The 16699-nt window shown below is 32.4% G+C and overlaps 1 protein-coding gene across 2 annotated transcripts; it reads right to left on the bottom strand.

Moving 5' to 3' along the window:
• Positions 1-13149: 13149 nt before the first annotated feature.
• On the bottom strand, positions 13150-14797 carry LOC112638416 (protein ALP1-like). Of its 2 annotated transcripts, XR_003122984.1 has the most exons (5): positions 14543-14797; positions 14076-14428; positions 13856-13984; positions 13563-13767; positions 13150-13461 (listed from the first exon to the last, which is right to left on the bottom strand). XR_003122984.1 is itself a non-coding variant. In XM_025410078.1 (4 exons), exons 1-4 carry the CDS (start codon positions 14746-14748, stop codon positions 13273-13275), a joined length of 1170 nt encoding a protein of 389 aa, XP_025265863.1. In that variant the 5' UTR covers positions 14749-14797; the 3' UTR covers positions 13150-13272. The 2 variants fall into 2 exon arrangements, 1 of the variants encoding a protein (XP_025265863.1); XM_025410078.1 differs by having other exon boundaries at positions 13563-13984.
• Positions 14798-16699: the final 1902 nt, after the last annotated feature.

The raw sequence follows: 16699 nt of genomic DNA, 5'->3' as shown, positions 1-16699 counted from the left end.
TAAATCAAGCGATATAAACGTCGGCGATTTTGGCAGGCGCGCGCCCCGATCAGACAGAACTCGTAATAAACATATTTTAATCTCTTATTAATATCTCGCTTTCTAAATTAACCCGGCCATCCCATATATATATCTTTCCATCCTGTTATATTTACTACACATTAATTAATAACATTTAAAACATTAATTAATAACATATTTTAAAACATTAATTAATAACATTAATATTTTAAAACATTAATATTTTTAACTTTAATAATTGACTACGACATTTTTTGACAAAAATATTTGTTTTTAATAATGCTTTATATTATATACATGCCCTAGAGCGCATGATATTATTTAATATTCTCTCTTCTTCCCTCCCTCCCTCCCTCCCCCCTCTCTCTCTCTCTCTCTCATAATTAATTAAGATTGTCTAAAAAAACTTTGAAGTGCATTTTTGTTTTATATTTCTTTTTATTACAATTATTACATTTAATTTTATTTGTTATTACAATTATGATTACATTTAATTTTAGAATGTATTAGACATGCACAAAATAAAAGAAAATTTAAAACTGTTAAAAATAAACAAGATTTTATTTAATTTATTGTTTTTGAATTTTATTTATTGTTTTTATTTATTGATGTATTCAGCAGTGGTCAAATTGCCATGGCACGGCGCCTTCACTATTAAAATAATGACAAAATTCATCCCGTATAGAAGAAGCTACACGTGAATTATTATTTGTATTACATCTAGTAATATCTACTAGTGCACTATTGATTGGCCTATCTTTCCTCCAACTACCAGGAATAAATCCTTCAGGTCCATCAGAATCTGACATTGTTTCAAGTACATATTCACAATCCTCGCCATTTATTCAAAGCCAGTTATGTAAACACACAAGAGCTTGAATGAGTTTCATAGTTTTATCCACATTGCAATCAATAGGTCGTCTCAAAATCCTCCATTGACTGCTTAGTATACCAAACATATTTTCAATTGTATGCCTTGCTCTGCTTAAATAATAATTATAGTTTCTTCTGTCATTGTTAAGATTCTTCCCTGGGGTCGCATCAAATATTCCATTAAAGGAAAAGCTTCATCTCCTGTAAGGTCGCATCAAAGCTTCATCTCCTGTAAGGTCGCATCAAATATTCTATTAAAGGAAAAGCTTCATCTCCTACCAATATAGGGTAAATCAACTCCTTCAAATGACGAAGGTTCCCATTCTGGCAAATTCATCTCATTTTTTAGAAATTTTTGTCTCATAAAAGAATCTTTAAATATTCTCCCATCACTACGTCGTCCATATACACCAATATCAACAAAAGTAAATCTATATTTAGCGTCACAAATAACCAAAAGCACAATACTATGACTATTTTTATAATTATAATAAGAGGAGTCAGTATTATTAGGACACTGAAACAAATAAAATTGATATTTTATTTCACAAAAATTATATATATGATAAAATTCTTCACATACCTGAATTATTATTATGTTTCCCGTCAATTGCTCCTACGCAGTGATTAAAATTCCACAAATCCTCAAATTCTTTTGCAACATGTAACCATTCATTTTTATCAATATTTAGTGGCAAAACTTTTGGCTGAAGACAATTCCATATTGCTTCACATGTTTCTGATATTGCTCACAGTAGTTAATCCGACCAAATATTGATAATGTATAGATTTAGAGATAGTTATAGAATCACCAGAAGCTAGATATCTGAAATGTAGAATATAATTTCAAGTTACAAATATATACAGGGTGTCCGTCGATTTTCGACCAAAATGAAATAAATAAGTAGATTGGCTCGAATTAAGAAGGAATGACCTGTATTGTTTTGGGATTGTCGCAATAATTAACGAAATATTAAATAAAAAAGATCGGCCAATCTGCGTGAGTAAAAGCGCGCGGCGACGAGAGTCCCACCGTAATCCGATACTACGAGCGCGGCGAAGCGGTGGGCGGGTCGCTCTCCGAGACATGATGGTGGTTTGCGATATATCGCAATACCGCGCCGAAAAATGACCCGTCCCCCCTTTTCGTGGCGAGAAAATGATGCGCTATCATTTCCACACCACCTTGCGGTAGATAGCATGGTGCGCTTTTTTTATAGTGGTTTCCCCCATAGGCTTATTCCACTCTCAATTTAAAAATTATTCAAAATGCCATTTACTATACGCTGAATATATCGTAAATGTAAAAAATTAATGGACAGTACCTTTACAAAAATTGATTCGTGGTTGAAAATCCCTCGATAAAATGTATTGCACACGTTGATAATGTGATACGATGATAAAATTCTTCAAGAATCCTTTCTTCATCTCGTACACGAACACGCACTGCTGGACCGGTTATCCCGATATTATGCACGACACTCAGTTTCACATAATTATTGCACAACACGTAAAATTGTACGGCCACTTGGTTTTCGTGCACGCCCGAGAAATGATTCCATGTAAATTGCGGCCGCGCGATGAGTATTTTCTCCCGCTAACCCGTATGCCACAATCATGTCCGTATATTCCTGCGGAGTATACTTCATTTTCACTGATAATTAACTGCGCGAACATAAGATTTTTACTAAGCGTCTTAGCTCTCGCACGCTGTTACCAGACTGCGTACGCCAGCAGCACGCAACTACAGCTGACAGCTGAGCGAACATGTGAGTGTAAGCGTATGTGTGAGTTCGACGCTTGCGCACTATGATTACATTCACATGTCCGCTCAGCTGTAGTTGCGTGCTGCTGGCGTACGCAGTCTAGTAACAGCGTGCGAGAGCTAAGACGCTTAGTAAAAATCTTATATTCGCGCAGTTAATTACCAGTGAAAATGAAGTATACTCCGCAGGAATATACGGACATGATTGTGGCATACGGGCTAGCGGGAGAAAATACTCATCGCGCGGCCGCAATTTACATGGAATCATTTCTCGGGCGTGCACGAAAACCAAGTGGCCGTACAATTTTACGTGTTGTGCAATAATTATGTGAAACTGAGTGTCGTGCATAATATCGGGTTAACCGGTCCAGCAGTGCGTCTTCGTGTACGAGATGAAGAAAAGATTCTTGAAGAATTTTATCATCGTATCACATTATCAACGTGTGCAATACATTTTATCGAGGGATTTTCAACCACGAATCAATTTTTGTAAAGGTACTGTCCATTAATTTTTTACATTTACGATATATTCAGCGTATAGTAAATGGCATTTTGAATAATTTTTAAATTGAGAGTGGAATAGGCCTATGGGGGAAACCACTATAAAAAAAGCGCACCATGCTATCTACCGCAAGGTGGTGTGGAAATGATAGCGCATCATTTTCTCGCCACGAAAAGGGGGAACGGGTCATCTTTCGGCGCGGTATTGCGATATATCGCAAACCACCATCATGTCTCGGAGAGCGACCCGCTCACCGCTTCGCCGCGCTCGTAGTATCGGATTACGGTGGGACGACTCTCGTCGCCGCGCGCTTTTACTCACGCAGATTGGCCGATCTTTTTTATTTAATATTTCGTTAATTATTGCGACAATCCCAAAACAATACATCATTCCTTCTTAATTCGAGTCAATCTACTTATTTATTTCATTTTGGTCGAAAATCGACGGACACCCTGTATATAAATGTTAAATAATAATTAATAAACAGTAATACTTAGTAGACATTTATCATACAAAAATACAAACCTTAGAGTTAATGATAATCGTTTTGCTTTTGAAATTGGTTCTCTGCATAAATATTGCTTTGAAATTATAGGTCCAATCATAGTCAATAATTCTTCAAAGTGTGCAGGAGTCATACAAAAATAGCTAAAGAACGTAGAATCATTCAGTGAAACTGTTAGAAATAGTGAATAGTAAAAACTATGCTGCTTGCGTCTTTGGAGCAATGGATCCACCCAAAACCGTTTTCTCGAGTATTTCCGTTTACATTTTTCATCTTCTGTTGTTAATAACTTAATTAAAAATGCCAAATTCGTTTTTTCTTTTGTTTCTTATTAATTATTTGTAAATACTCACGATGCCACAAATAATGTTTATATGAATAAGACATTTTGCTTTACGGAATATGTAAAGTATTCTGTACTGCAGCGTTAATAATATTTGACGCTATAAGGTGCAATTTCATTGACGCTAAAAAGTAGCGTCAACCATTGGTTAAACAATGAAGCAACTACTTACTTCTTTGTTCAACCAATGGTTGACGCTACTTTTTAGCGTCAATGAAATTGCACCTCTATCCTTTTCATGCGCTTTTCGTTATCCAGCGTCAATTTTGATCACGTACCTATCTTGACGCTAAAAATGAGCGTCGAGCATCAGCATGAAAAGGTACCTTTAGGAGAGAAGGGAACAGAAGCTAATCTATCTGTCTTCCTCTGTAAACCGAAGATAACCGAAAGTGACCGAACGTGGAGCGTACATGGATAAAAGCTTATGCCTTTGGCTGATGGTAGAGAACTAGACGTGAGCGCTTACGTCTGTCGTAGTCGTGGACGTAAAGTAAGACAGAGAAAAACCGTATGTCGTAAAGACCATTGTGAATGCGGAAAGTGTATCGTGAACGAGGTAAGTAATATTAATATATAAATATACTGGAATACATATTACTGAATATTTTATATATAAGTAAATATACTAAAATAAATTAAAAATAATACAGACAATATGAAAACAAAGATAATGATTTATTGTCTTCATTTTATTTTACTAAATAGTCAAAATAGTAACTATTTTTAGGTTAACCAGTATTTTCCTTTATTTTTTCAAAGTATATTTCACATTGAGGAAAATATTTTAAAATCTAATAATATCTTTAAAAATATGATGTACATCATATTATGAATTAATTATGATTTATTTACTATCAATAAAATAAGTAAATTATTAACAAATTTTATATATTATTTTTTTCAGTATACATTTATATATAACAGCACTTTTTAATGAAAATGAAAAAGGATGAATTTTTTATTTTGGTGATGTACTGGATAAACTTGTGTTTTCTATTGATACGTAAAAAAAGGAAAATCAGATGGTTAAATAGGCGATGGCTTGTGAGTCCGATTAATGAAAAGAGACTTCAATATGGAGATTATAACAATTTATTTCAAGAAATAAAAAATGATTCTGAATTATTTTATCGCTATACCAGAATGACGTTGGTACATTTTCAGCAATTATTAGATATGATAAATCCATACTTGGTAAAAAAGAGTTCTCGTGCTTTAATTCCAGAGTTACGACTTTTAATAACTTTAAGGTATTTATTTAAGTACATATTTCATGCCTAAATGTCTAGATAGTTAATATAAATGTATTATAATTATATATATATATTATATTTTTTTAGATATCTTGCGACAGGTGACCTACCATGTAGCATAGCTTTGGCAATTGGAGAATCTACTGTAAGAGAAGTGGTAAAAGAAGTTTGTTTTGTTCTAATTAAAGTTTTATAACTACTGTATCTTTCTTCGCCTACGGAAGAAGATTGGAGAAAATATGCACAATATGGTTATTAGAGAAGATGGAACATCCCAAATTGTGTAGGTTCTATTGATGGCAAACATATCAGATTACGCTGTCCTCCCAATTCTGGAAGCTTATATTTTAACTATAAAAAATTCAACAGTATAGTATTATTGGCAGTAGCTGATCATTTATACAGATTTACATTGGTTGACATTGGAGCATATGGAAGTAAGCAAGAACAAATAAAAAATTAAATCTTGTATATGTATATAGTATATAATACAATATACAATATTTATTTATTTATAGGAAACAGTGACGGAGGCATCTTCAATGAATGTGATATAGGCATAAATTTAAATAATAATCAGTTAAATTTACCAGAAGAGCAAATAAATCTTCCTAATAGCAATTTACAAACAAATACGTATTTTGTGGCTGATGATGCTTTTAAACTATCAAAAAGAATAATGAAGCCTTATTCTAGTAAAAATTTGACATATAAACAAAAGATTTTCAATTATCGACTTTCTAGAGCACGAAGAACAGTTGAAAGTACTTTTGAAATTTTTTCAAATAAATGGAGAATATTCCAAACAGCTATTAGTATATTACCAGAAATCGCTGATTTAATTGTAATAGCTTCAATATGTCTACATAATTACATATTAAAAGAAGAGCAACGTAGTGAATATAAAATGTACAGTCAAGAACCAATTTCGAATGCTAACCAGGTAAATATAAAAATAATTTAAAAATAAGAGTAAAAATAATGTAATTTTTTATAATTATTTTTAATATCTTAGGATTCACCTTGGATCAGTGTAGCAAATACTCTTGCAGAAGACAATAACGTAAAATATGCAGAAACACAAAGAAGTATCTTAAGCGATTATTTTGTCTCTGAAGTAGGAGAAGTGGAATGGCAGAATGATTATGTTCGAAGAGGTGAATATGCAGATAAATAAATATATATTCGCCATGATGAATATATATATATATATATATATATATATTCATCATATATATATATATATATATATACATGCCAATAATATACTATACTGCCATATGTATTATATATGTACTACTGCCAATAATATTATATATATATATATATATATTATATATATATATATTTTTTTGTTTTAATATGTAATTTTAGATTGTATAATATAATTAAGAGAAAATATCTATCTAAAGTACAATTTATAAAAAAATAAAATTAAGAAAACGAAATATATAGATTATTTTTATTTAGTTTATATTTGTTAAAATTATAGTATTTATTGATATTTTCTCTCACACTACTAATACAATATAAATGTATAATTTGAACACAATCAATATGAATAAATTTCCATCTTTTTAATAATTTTTAATCATTATTTACGTGGATTTATTATTTAATGTGAAGTATCTTTATTAGCAATTTCTTGAAAAGAGCATTGCATTTACAACCATTTTGATGGAGTCTGTGAAATAAAATTATAACAACGCACCCTTGCACCTCCCTAATCATGCCCAGCCGATGTCCGCTGGAAGCTGCCGCCCGGCAGAACACCCGCCGGGCAAGGGCAGAGCGCTTTGCGCCACATTTTTAAAACTTTATCAAACGGCGTCAGTTTAAGTGCCGTTAAAAAACGAAGCGCGCCGACGACGGCCGACGAATCCCGAACGAACGGGCTAAGTCCCCCCGCGCCCGGCGCCGCCTCGCTCCACGAACAAAACGCCGAATTTTCAATCCGTTCGGTGGGGGAAACCACGAGGCACGCCGGCGCCAACTAATTAGGCCGGTATAAAAGAGCCTGTCAAGACGATCCAGACACCTTTTTCCTCCCAGCTTCTCAACGCGAGCAATCGCCAAGAGCTAAGGAAACCTAGACAGCGTTCTAAAGGCTACAGAGACAAAGCGGTGGGGTGTGCCTCGCCACAACGAGGAGTTCCTCGAATCTCACCAGCCGAACGCATCCTATATTGCAGGCGTGCATCAAATTGGGGAGTACTCCGATTTATCCGGGAGTTCTCGGACACGCACCTACCCCACACTCCATCCTTATCCGATCGGTACGAAAGAAGGTAGAGAGGAAAGCTGCCCCCGGCGGAACGTTCCCGCCAACGCCGGCTGATCCCGAAATTCCCATCGAATTATCCATTTCGAGAAACTAACGCGAAGTTCTATGTAAAGCGAAAGAAAAAAATCGTCAACACACGCGCTGACACGTCACGCGGTCATTGCCCTTACCGCAAGATAATACAGCGCGATCAAATTATTCCCCTAAACTTGCGAATGCGCACTCCGACGGCAATCAAAATTGCACTGTCGGGTGCCCGACCCTTCCGCGTCTCGATTACTGTAAACTATACGATTACGCCGCATAAATCCGCCAAGCAGAACCACGACCACCGCAATGCGAAATCGAGAGGTGCATTCGATCTAGCTAGGCACCGACTATTTACGGCGAGTTTTTGCGCCCGACGTTTTTCTAACAGTTCTTGTGTCCGCGCCGGCAGCGATTCTAATCCACCAAACACATACGACTTCATACATTTGCGCATACATACACACTCACACATACTCTTGTATTTTTTTTTTCTGTGAATTTTTAAATAAAGTCTTATCAAAATTTAAAAACACACACGTTTTGATTTACGCTTGCCTAAAACATTCCTTGAAAATCACGACTGCATTTATCCGCGGCTCGAGCAAAAAAAAACGCCCGTTACAAAATTATTGTAAAATTAATAGAAATTTATTATATGAACTATAAATGTATTACAAATATCTATTACATTAAACGTTACTTGTAACATCAAATGAAAAAAATAAGCACAAACAATATCACAAGCTTCTTCTTATCAAACTATTTAAATTATATATATGTATATATATTATATAATACCAAAAATAACATACAAAATATTTTTATATGATCTTTTACAAACTAGAAATGACTTTGGTAGGTTAAATTTTATCTAATTTAATTCCTCTGAGATCAAACAAACTTATCACAGAAAAAAAGAAAAGAATCTATGTCTATATTATATTATAAAATAAAAATATGATTTCTTTTAGCAAAAGAAATTATTACTTTTCTGATAATGGTGTAATCAGGGTATCCATAATCATTTTTCTTCTTATATTTTTTTCCTGTTCTGAAATATTGTTAAATTGCACTTTTATAAATTCCATGAAAGCATCATCAGCTGTTGAAACCTTCGATTCCATATAATTTGAAATTCTATGACTCATTTGCACTAATGTTTGTTCTAATTCCTTTGTTTCATTAACTTTTCGTTTTTTCATCTTTGGTGGCTCATTTTCTTTCTTAAAATTTTTAATATTATAAGTGTACTGCTTATATACATTTTCATTTTCTTCATTGCTTGATTCTGCATTTGTAGCACTTTGTGATTCATATGTACTATTTTCATCAACTATACTTAAATGAGATTTTGCACAATTAGTGTAGCTTCTGGAAATAAAATATATGTCATGTGCAAATATATTTAAAGAATTAATCCAATAAATTATTTTATCTTCGTCTTTTAATGACGTGATCTAGGAATGCTAATTGTGAAAAAAAGGAAATCGAGTAGCTTTAGCCGCAGCACTTCCACTTTTACATTCCATTTCAGCTTTCCTTTTCTCTCTGCTGTATTGGTCTCTTAAGGAGATGCATCTTTTTTGACAATATGAAGGAGTGTACATGTCACCTAAACAGAAAGTATAAGATTTAAAAAATTTGTGTGTGTGTGTGTGCGTGTGTGTGTGTGTGTGTGGTGTGTGTGTGTGTGTGTGTGTGTGTGTGTGTGTGTGTGTGTGTGTGTGTGTGTGTGTGTGTGTGTGTGTGTGTGTGTGTGTGCGCGCGTGCGCGCGCCTATGTATTAACATTATTTTGTAATTATATGATTTATTATATAAATTTTCAAATTTATTTTTCACTATTAGTTTCAGTCATTATTTTGAATATTTTATCCCAAGCATTTTGCTTCATCAAACTATCCTTAAAATTGGTATTACTTTTATTATATAAAAATGGACGTTCTCTATATAATTCAATGAGAAGCTCATCGCCACTCTTTTCGTCAATATCATTAGATGCAGATTCACAACCATTATCCCAGTCATCTGTACTGATTTTATCAGGCAAATCAGCAATAGTATTGCAGTAATTTAAATGTGATCAGACTTTTTTTATATTACTCTTAGTAGCCCACAGGGCACAAAATACTAAAAGACGACGAAAAGATGTCTTTTCTAAGTCGACTTTTGGACATGGCGAAAAAGACGACTTATAGATGTCTTTTCGTTATGTCGAAAAGACGACTACACCAAGACGTCCTTTCATCGACCTTTTAAAGTCTAGAATTTGTATGTCCAAACCCAGACAACACAGGACATTCTATGGACGTTCATTTTATGTCCATTTTACGTCCACACGTCCATGGACATAAAATAAACGTCCATCGTACATCCGATTTAAGAGATCCGTTAATGGTCAATATTTGGACGTCCACAATTTGGATGTCCGGTCTTGGAGGTCAAAGTTTCTCGCAAGCACGCAAGCATGTATTAATTCGTTGGTTTACCGCTACGCGATGTGCGATGCGCTATCTTTCTCGTATTTAAGTTTCAGTTATGAGAATTATATAAAGTTTGCAAAAGATAACAAATAAGATTAAAAATGTATTTTCAAAATATATTGTCCAATTTAATTTCTGATCTGAAAGCACGGATTTCAGATATTAAATTGATTTTATAAGTCGGACAAGTAAATGTCGACTTTTAGTCGACTTTTCGTCGACTACTGTCTCTAATTAAAAGACGTCTTTGACGAAAATATGTCCAGTTTTAGTCGTCTTTTAGACGTCTTTGTGCCCTGTGGGAGCGGTTGTAAAAAAGGTAAATTTTCTGTTGAAGAAACAAATTAAAAATTAGATACAAATTTTAAAAAATAGAAAGATAATTTGTTAAGAAAATTAATTAAGAAAATTTGTTAAGAAAATTTTTTCCTACAATGTATTTTGAAATAGCAAAAAAAAATATTAATTAACCTAAAAATATTAATTAACCTAAAATAACAATTTCTATTTTGACATTTACTTTTTCGATAAACGAAATGAAGACAAATCATTTTAAATAAAGTTATTTTTATTTTATTCCTTTTTAGTATATTTACTTATATATAAAATATTCAGAAATATATATTTCAGTATATTTATATATTAATATTACTTACCTCGTTCGCGATACACTTTCCGCATTCACAATGGTGAATTTTACGATATACGGTTTTTCTCTGTCTTAGGGCCATAGCACATAGCATGGCGTAATGGTCTTAAAAATGGGCGTAAAAGTCTTAAGACATAGACGTAAGTCAACGCACAAGCTTTGGCGTATGTCGTAATGTCGTGCAACAAATAGACAATACGTGAATTGAAAAAGCATTGAAAGTAAATAAATGATCTAATCATTTTTAAGTTTTTATTAATAAAGAATAATATTATAATTATATATAATCATCCTGAAATTAAATAATGCAATTTTTATTCGTTTTTCAAGTATGATAATAGTGAAATGAAAATATCTATTTTGATTACATGATATATAATATTCTAGGTTAGTTGCAATTTGATTACAATTTTGATTACAAGATATATATTTTAAGTTAGCTATAATTTTTCTTTCTTTTTTTTCATATAAAATTGTTTTGTTCTCTTTTTATGTTAATTTACAAATCAGTTTTTTTTAGGTTCTTATTAAGAAAAAAATCATCGGACAAAAATGTCAGACCATGAGAGTTACTATGATTATGTAGATGAATTAAATATTGGTGCTGAAGATGTATTGGAAGATTATAATAGTGAAAATGTCATTGTTGAAGAAAGAAATGGTGATGATTTCCTTATAGAATTATATAGAGAAAGGCCTTTTCTTTGACAAAAAAAATTCAAATTTTAAGAACATATTAATGAAAGAAAATGCTTGGAAAGAAATATCAAAAATAATGATTGCAACTAATTGCGGTAATTATTATATACGGTTGTTTATTGAATTATTTTTAATTATACATGTCTTTATTTGTTCTTGAATTGTTATTACAGGTGATCTTTACACGCCACAATATTGTCAAAAACGATGTTGCTCACTACGAGAGCAATACAATCGTGAGAAAAAAAAATAGAAAGTCAATCTAAAAGTGGAAGTGCAGCTCATCCTAATTCTTCTAAATGGTCATTTTATTCTCAATTGTCATTCTTAGATCAAGTCATCAAAAGAAGAAGGTAGTTTATTTGTAGTAAATAAATTAACATAATTTAAAATATTTAACATTATATTAATAATAACTTGTTTTTAGCATTAAGAGCTTAACGTTTTTAATATCTATTATTGTTTGTTTTAGAACTTATATTAATGCAACATCTCAAGCAAGTGAAAATGAAGCAAATGTTTTTGTTGAAAAAAATTTAGCCAAAGAAACTTGTGATTCCGACAATATTTCTGCTTATTCTTCAAATAATAAGGAAAATACAAATGCAAATGATAAACAAAATATTAATATTGATAAATCTCCAGATGTTCTAAAATGTTCTCCAAAACTTAAAAAAAGAAAAATGAATGAAACCAAAGAGTTGGAACAAACGTTTTTCAGTTTAAGTAATAAAATTAGTAATTATATGGAGACTTCACAGCAATCTTGTTCACAACAATCTACACCAGATGATATATTTATAGAATTTATTAAAGCACAGCTTAACAATATTCCAGAACATGAAAAAAAATTTAAGAAGGAAAATGATCATGGATGCTATATCTACATCTTTACCAAAAATGTAATTTTTAGGGCTCTAGTACAATGAAAAATATAAGGAATAAAAACAGGGAATAACCTAAGAAAGAAAGCTAAAAAGAAATATCTTTTTCTCTCTTTCTTTTCTACTTATTATTCCCTGTTCCTATTCCTTATATTTTTCATTGTGCTTAATCCCTTACAAATTTTATTATTTGTTAAATGTTCTAATACATATTCATAATTATTATTTCATTTATTGAGTAATTACGTAATTTTATTTTCTGTTCAGTGATAAATAATAGTTATGTTAAAAAGATGTGTTTCATATATTTTATGTAACTTAGAAAAAAGAATTTATAATATTTTTCGTTAAGCTCGTTATGCTAAAATACTAAAGACTGAAAAATAAATTTTTTTTTGTTTTTATTATCTAATGTAATATCAAATAAGAAATTACTATTATTATTATACTAAAAATAGTGAATGTAGACGGATAAATAGCTGTGTCATAAAGAAGCGTTTTATTTATTTGTTGCAATAAATATGTATGTGTTATGTAGAATTAAAAGAAAGAATTTATTTTTTGTTACGACATTACACAATATATTTGTGTGTATTTTGTTATATAACATGTATAACTGTATTTTGATGACAAATGTATTTTGATTGACAAAACGGTTTGATTAAAAAACAGAAAAACTATTTATAATTGCGTTTATTTTATTCATTCTGATATAGACCTCTATGAATATAAAATTTAAAGAGGTCCAATAGGCGTAGAGAGCTAAGTATAAATTAAAAATGTAGGTCAATAATCAGAAAAAAATATATATTAATAGTTCATAATACAAAAACAAAAAACAAAACTAATATAATATATATAAGAATAAAAGGTGTGTGCGGACGTTTCGACTTGTCTTCAAGTCATCTTCAGCGCAATTTAATTAACGAAGATTAGAGCATTAAGTAACACGGTTCGTAGAGACATAAAACGGTGATAATTAGAAACGGAAAGAATATAAATTAAATTCAAAAATAAATGAATATAGTCTATGAATATAGTCATATTGCCATTCCAGTCTTCCAGCTGAAGAAACAAAATATTCACATAGTTTATCCCTTTGAGCTTGACCATCCCTTACGTTACCACTACATTCTTCGACACCACTTGATGACAGCCACATTGTATTCTACAATAGATATTAATGAATGTTATTTAAATAATAATAAATAAAATATGCATATAATAGTTATAGAGTTACTTCATCATAAGTATTTATATATTATTTACATCATTTTCTCGAATTATCTCTTGACTGTAATATTTATATTCATTGTGTTGCTCTTCTTTTAACACATAATTATGTAAACAAACTGAAGCTGTAAGAATTATGTTTACAGTTTCTGGCAGCATACAAATAGATGTATGAAATATTCTCCATTTGTTGGCAAAAATACCAAAAGCGTTTTCGACAGTTCTGCGTGCTCTTGAAAATCTATAATTACAGATTTGCTGTATATCGGTTAAGTTTTTACCAGAATAGGGTTTCATTATTCTATTCGACAGTCTGAAAGTATCATCACCAATAAAATATAGGAATGTTTTTATATTGGTATCAGGAAGATTAACAATTTCTTTTGGCAGATTTAATTGTTCATTGTTCAAATTAATTCCTATTTGAGAATCATTAAAAATTCCTCCATCGCTGTCTCCTGTATTGAATTAAATATAAACATATACATAAATTACTTTATTTCCATTACATTTAATATAAGTGTGAATAATTTTATATATTAAGTTTACCTCCGTAGGCTCCTACATCAACTAGTGTAAATCTGTATATAGAATCTGCTACTGCCATTAATACTATGCTGTAATATTTTTTATAATTGTAAAATAAAGTTCCGGAATTTGGAGGACATCGTAATCTTATGTGCTTCCCATCTATCGATCCAACACAATTAGGAAGATTCCAACGTTTCCAGAAACCATCAGCACATTTTTTCCAATCTTCATCATTAGGACAAACAAAATATAGAAGTTGTAAAACTTTAATTAACACTAAACAAACTTCCTTTATTATTTTCCTGACTGTAGATTCGCCAACTCTAAAAGCTACAGCTATGGATAACGGTAAATCGCCTATAGCAAGATATCTGCAAAAAGTAACATATATTACACATTAATTAGTTCTTATGAAGACAAAAATTATAATAATTACAATACATATCAAACATCTTAAAATCTTGTATAATGTCAGAATTTCTTACCTTAAAGCTATTATAAGTCTATGTTCCGGAATAAGAGCATGTTTATTTATTTTTTTTAAATACGGTGTCGTTAATTCTGTAAGCTTGTTCAAATGTTCAGTTGTCATTCTTGTGTAGCGGTAAAACATTTTTTCATCATTCTTAAGTTCTTGGAATAAACAATTATAATCTCCAAATTGATCTCTTTTGTTTAATTGGCCTAACATACCATCGTCTGTGCAACCATCTGATTTGTTTTTTTTTTCGTATAAGTAAAATATACGTGCACATCCAATGTAGCACACATATTAAAAAATTGATATTTTTCTTCTTGCTTTTTGCGTACATATTATACTCTTTTAAAATATTATGTCTATTGGATAAGCACCTGCATGAGCAACAAAAATATTATTGTTTTATAATAAATAATAAATTTTATTAAGAAATCTATTTTATTTTCTTTCATAATAACTGCACAATATTAAATAAATAAAAAAAATTGCAACTAACCTAGAATATTATATATCATGTAATCAAAATAGATACATATTTTCATTATTTTCACTATTATCATACTTGAAGAACGAATAAAAATTGCATTATTTAATTTCAGGATATATATAATTATAATATTATTCTTTATTAATAAAAACTTAAAAATGATTAGATCATTTACTTACTTTCAATGCTTTTTCAATTCACGTATTGTCTATTTGTTGCACGACATTACGACATACGCCAAAGCTTGTGCGTTGACTTGCGTCTACGTCTTAAGACTTTTAAGACCATTACGCCATGCTATGTGCTATGGCCCTTACTGTACGTCCACGACTACGACAGACGTGAGCGCTTACGTCTGTCGTAGTCGTGAAAGTAAAGTAAGAGAGAAAAACGTATGTCGAACAAGGCCATTGTCACAAGGCCTTGTACAACATACGTTTTTCTCTGCCTTACTTTACGTCCACGACTACGACAGACATCTAGTTCTCTGCCATCAGCCTTAGTGTCTATGTGAAAGTGGTAGGGATACGAATCGTGCCGCCGCTGAGTGTGTAATCTAGTAGCCTTAGTGAGAACTCCCGCGTCTGGCTCCGTCGCGCCCCATCGAATGGATCCGTCCCGCACCGTTTTTCCGCTGCTTGGTGGCCATCCCATTTTTATGCCGGCGCGAGATTAATTATTCGGGGTAATATAAAAGGCCCTCGGCGTAATTACGGCACCCAGATTCCGATTCCGCCTTGCGATAGCAAGGACAATCCGAACCTAGTTCCGATCCTGAAAGCGCCTAAAAGTTCTGAACAGAAGATGGAGCGAACTCCTCCTCAGCCGAGCACTCTCGGTTTCAGGCTAAGGAGAAATCCAGAACTGTAGTCAAATTCTGCCCGAAAAGAATATTGGAGCGCTCTCCGATATTATCGAGTGTTCTCGATTACGGCAAAAGATCCCGCCGCCGCAACGTCGTTGCAATCAAATCACCGAGGTAGAGTAGAGAGCTACCCCTGACGAACTGTTCTCGTCGGCACGGCGTATTCCAGCATTTTTCCATCCACGCGAAAATTAATTAAAATCCGAACGCGAAAAGGAGCGCGAATCGAGAAATAGAAGACGACGCTAAGACTGCGCATAAGAACATGGCGCAAAAACATCGGCATGCGTCGCGGTCAACGACAGCATACAATAACATAACAGCGGAACAGCTGATAGAGTTTTTCTGCATCGCGCGAGGCCTGTTAACGCATTCTGATTTCCGCGGCGATTAAACCAAAATTAACATTTGTATCGCACACATATAATTATACACTTACACTTTACACTGCATACCGTACATTTATATTATTCGCACCGAACCAACACGCTGCGTACCGTGCATATTACATATTCCAGACAGCACAAGACATTCTATGGACAATCATTTTATGTCCATTTTACGTCTGCACGTCCATGGACATAAAATAAACATACATCCGATTTAAGACATCTGTTAATGGTCAATATTTGTACGTCCACAAGCTGTCCGGTCTTGGAGGTTAAAGTTTCTCGCGAGCACGCAAGCATGTATTAGTTCGTTCGTTTACTGCTACGCAACGTGCGATGCGCTATCTTTCTCGTATTTAAGTTTCAGTATGAGAATTATATAAAGTTTGCAAAAGGTAACAAATAAGATTAAAAATGTATTGT

This window comes from Camponotus floridanus, unplaced genomic scaffold (assembly GCF_003227725.1).
Source record: "Camponotus floridanus strain SB8 unplaced genomic scaffold, Cflo_v7.5 scaffold3, whole genome shotgun sequence".
In the NCBI taxonomy this organism is placed as follows: Eukaryota; Metazoa; Arthropoda; class Insecta; order Hymenoptera; family Formicidae; genus Camponotus; species Camponotus floridanus.
This window is presented reverse-complemented; position numbering and strand designations above follow the sequence as displayed.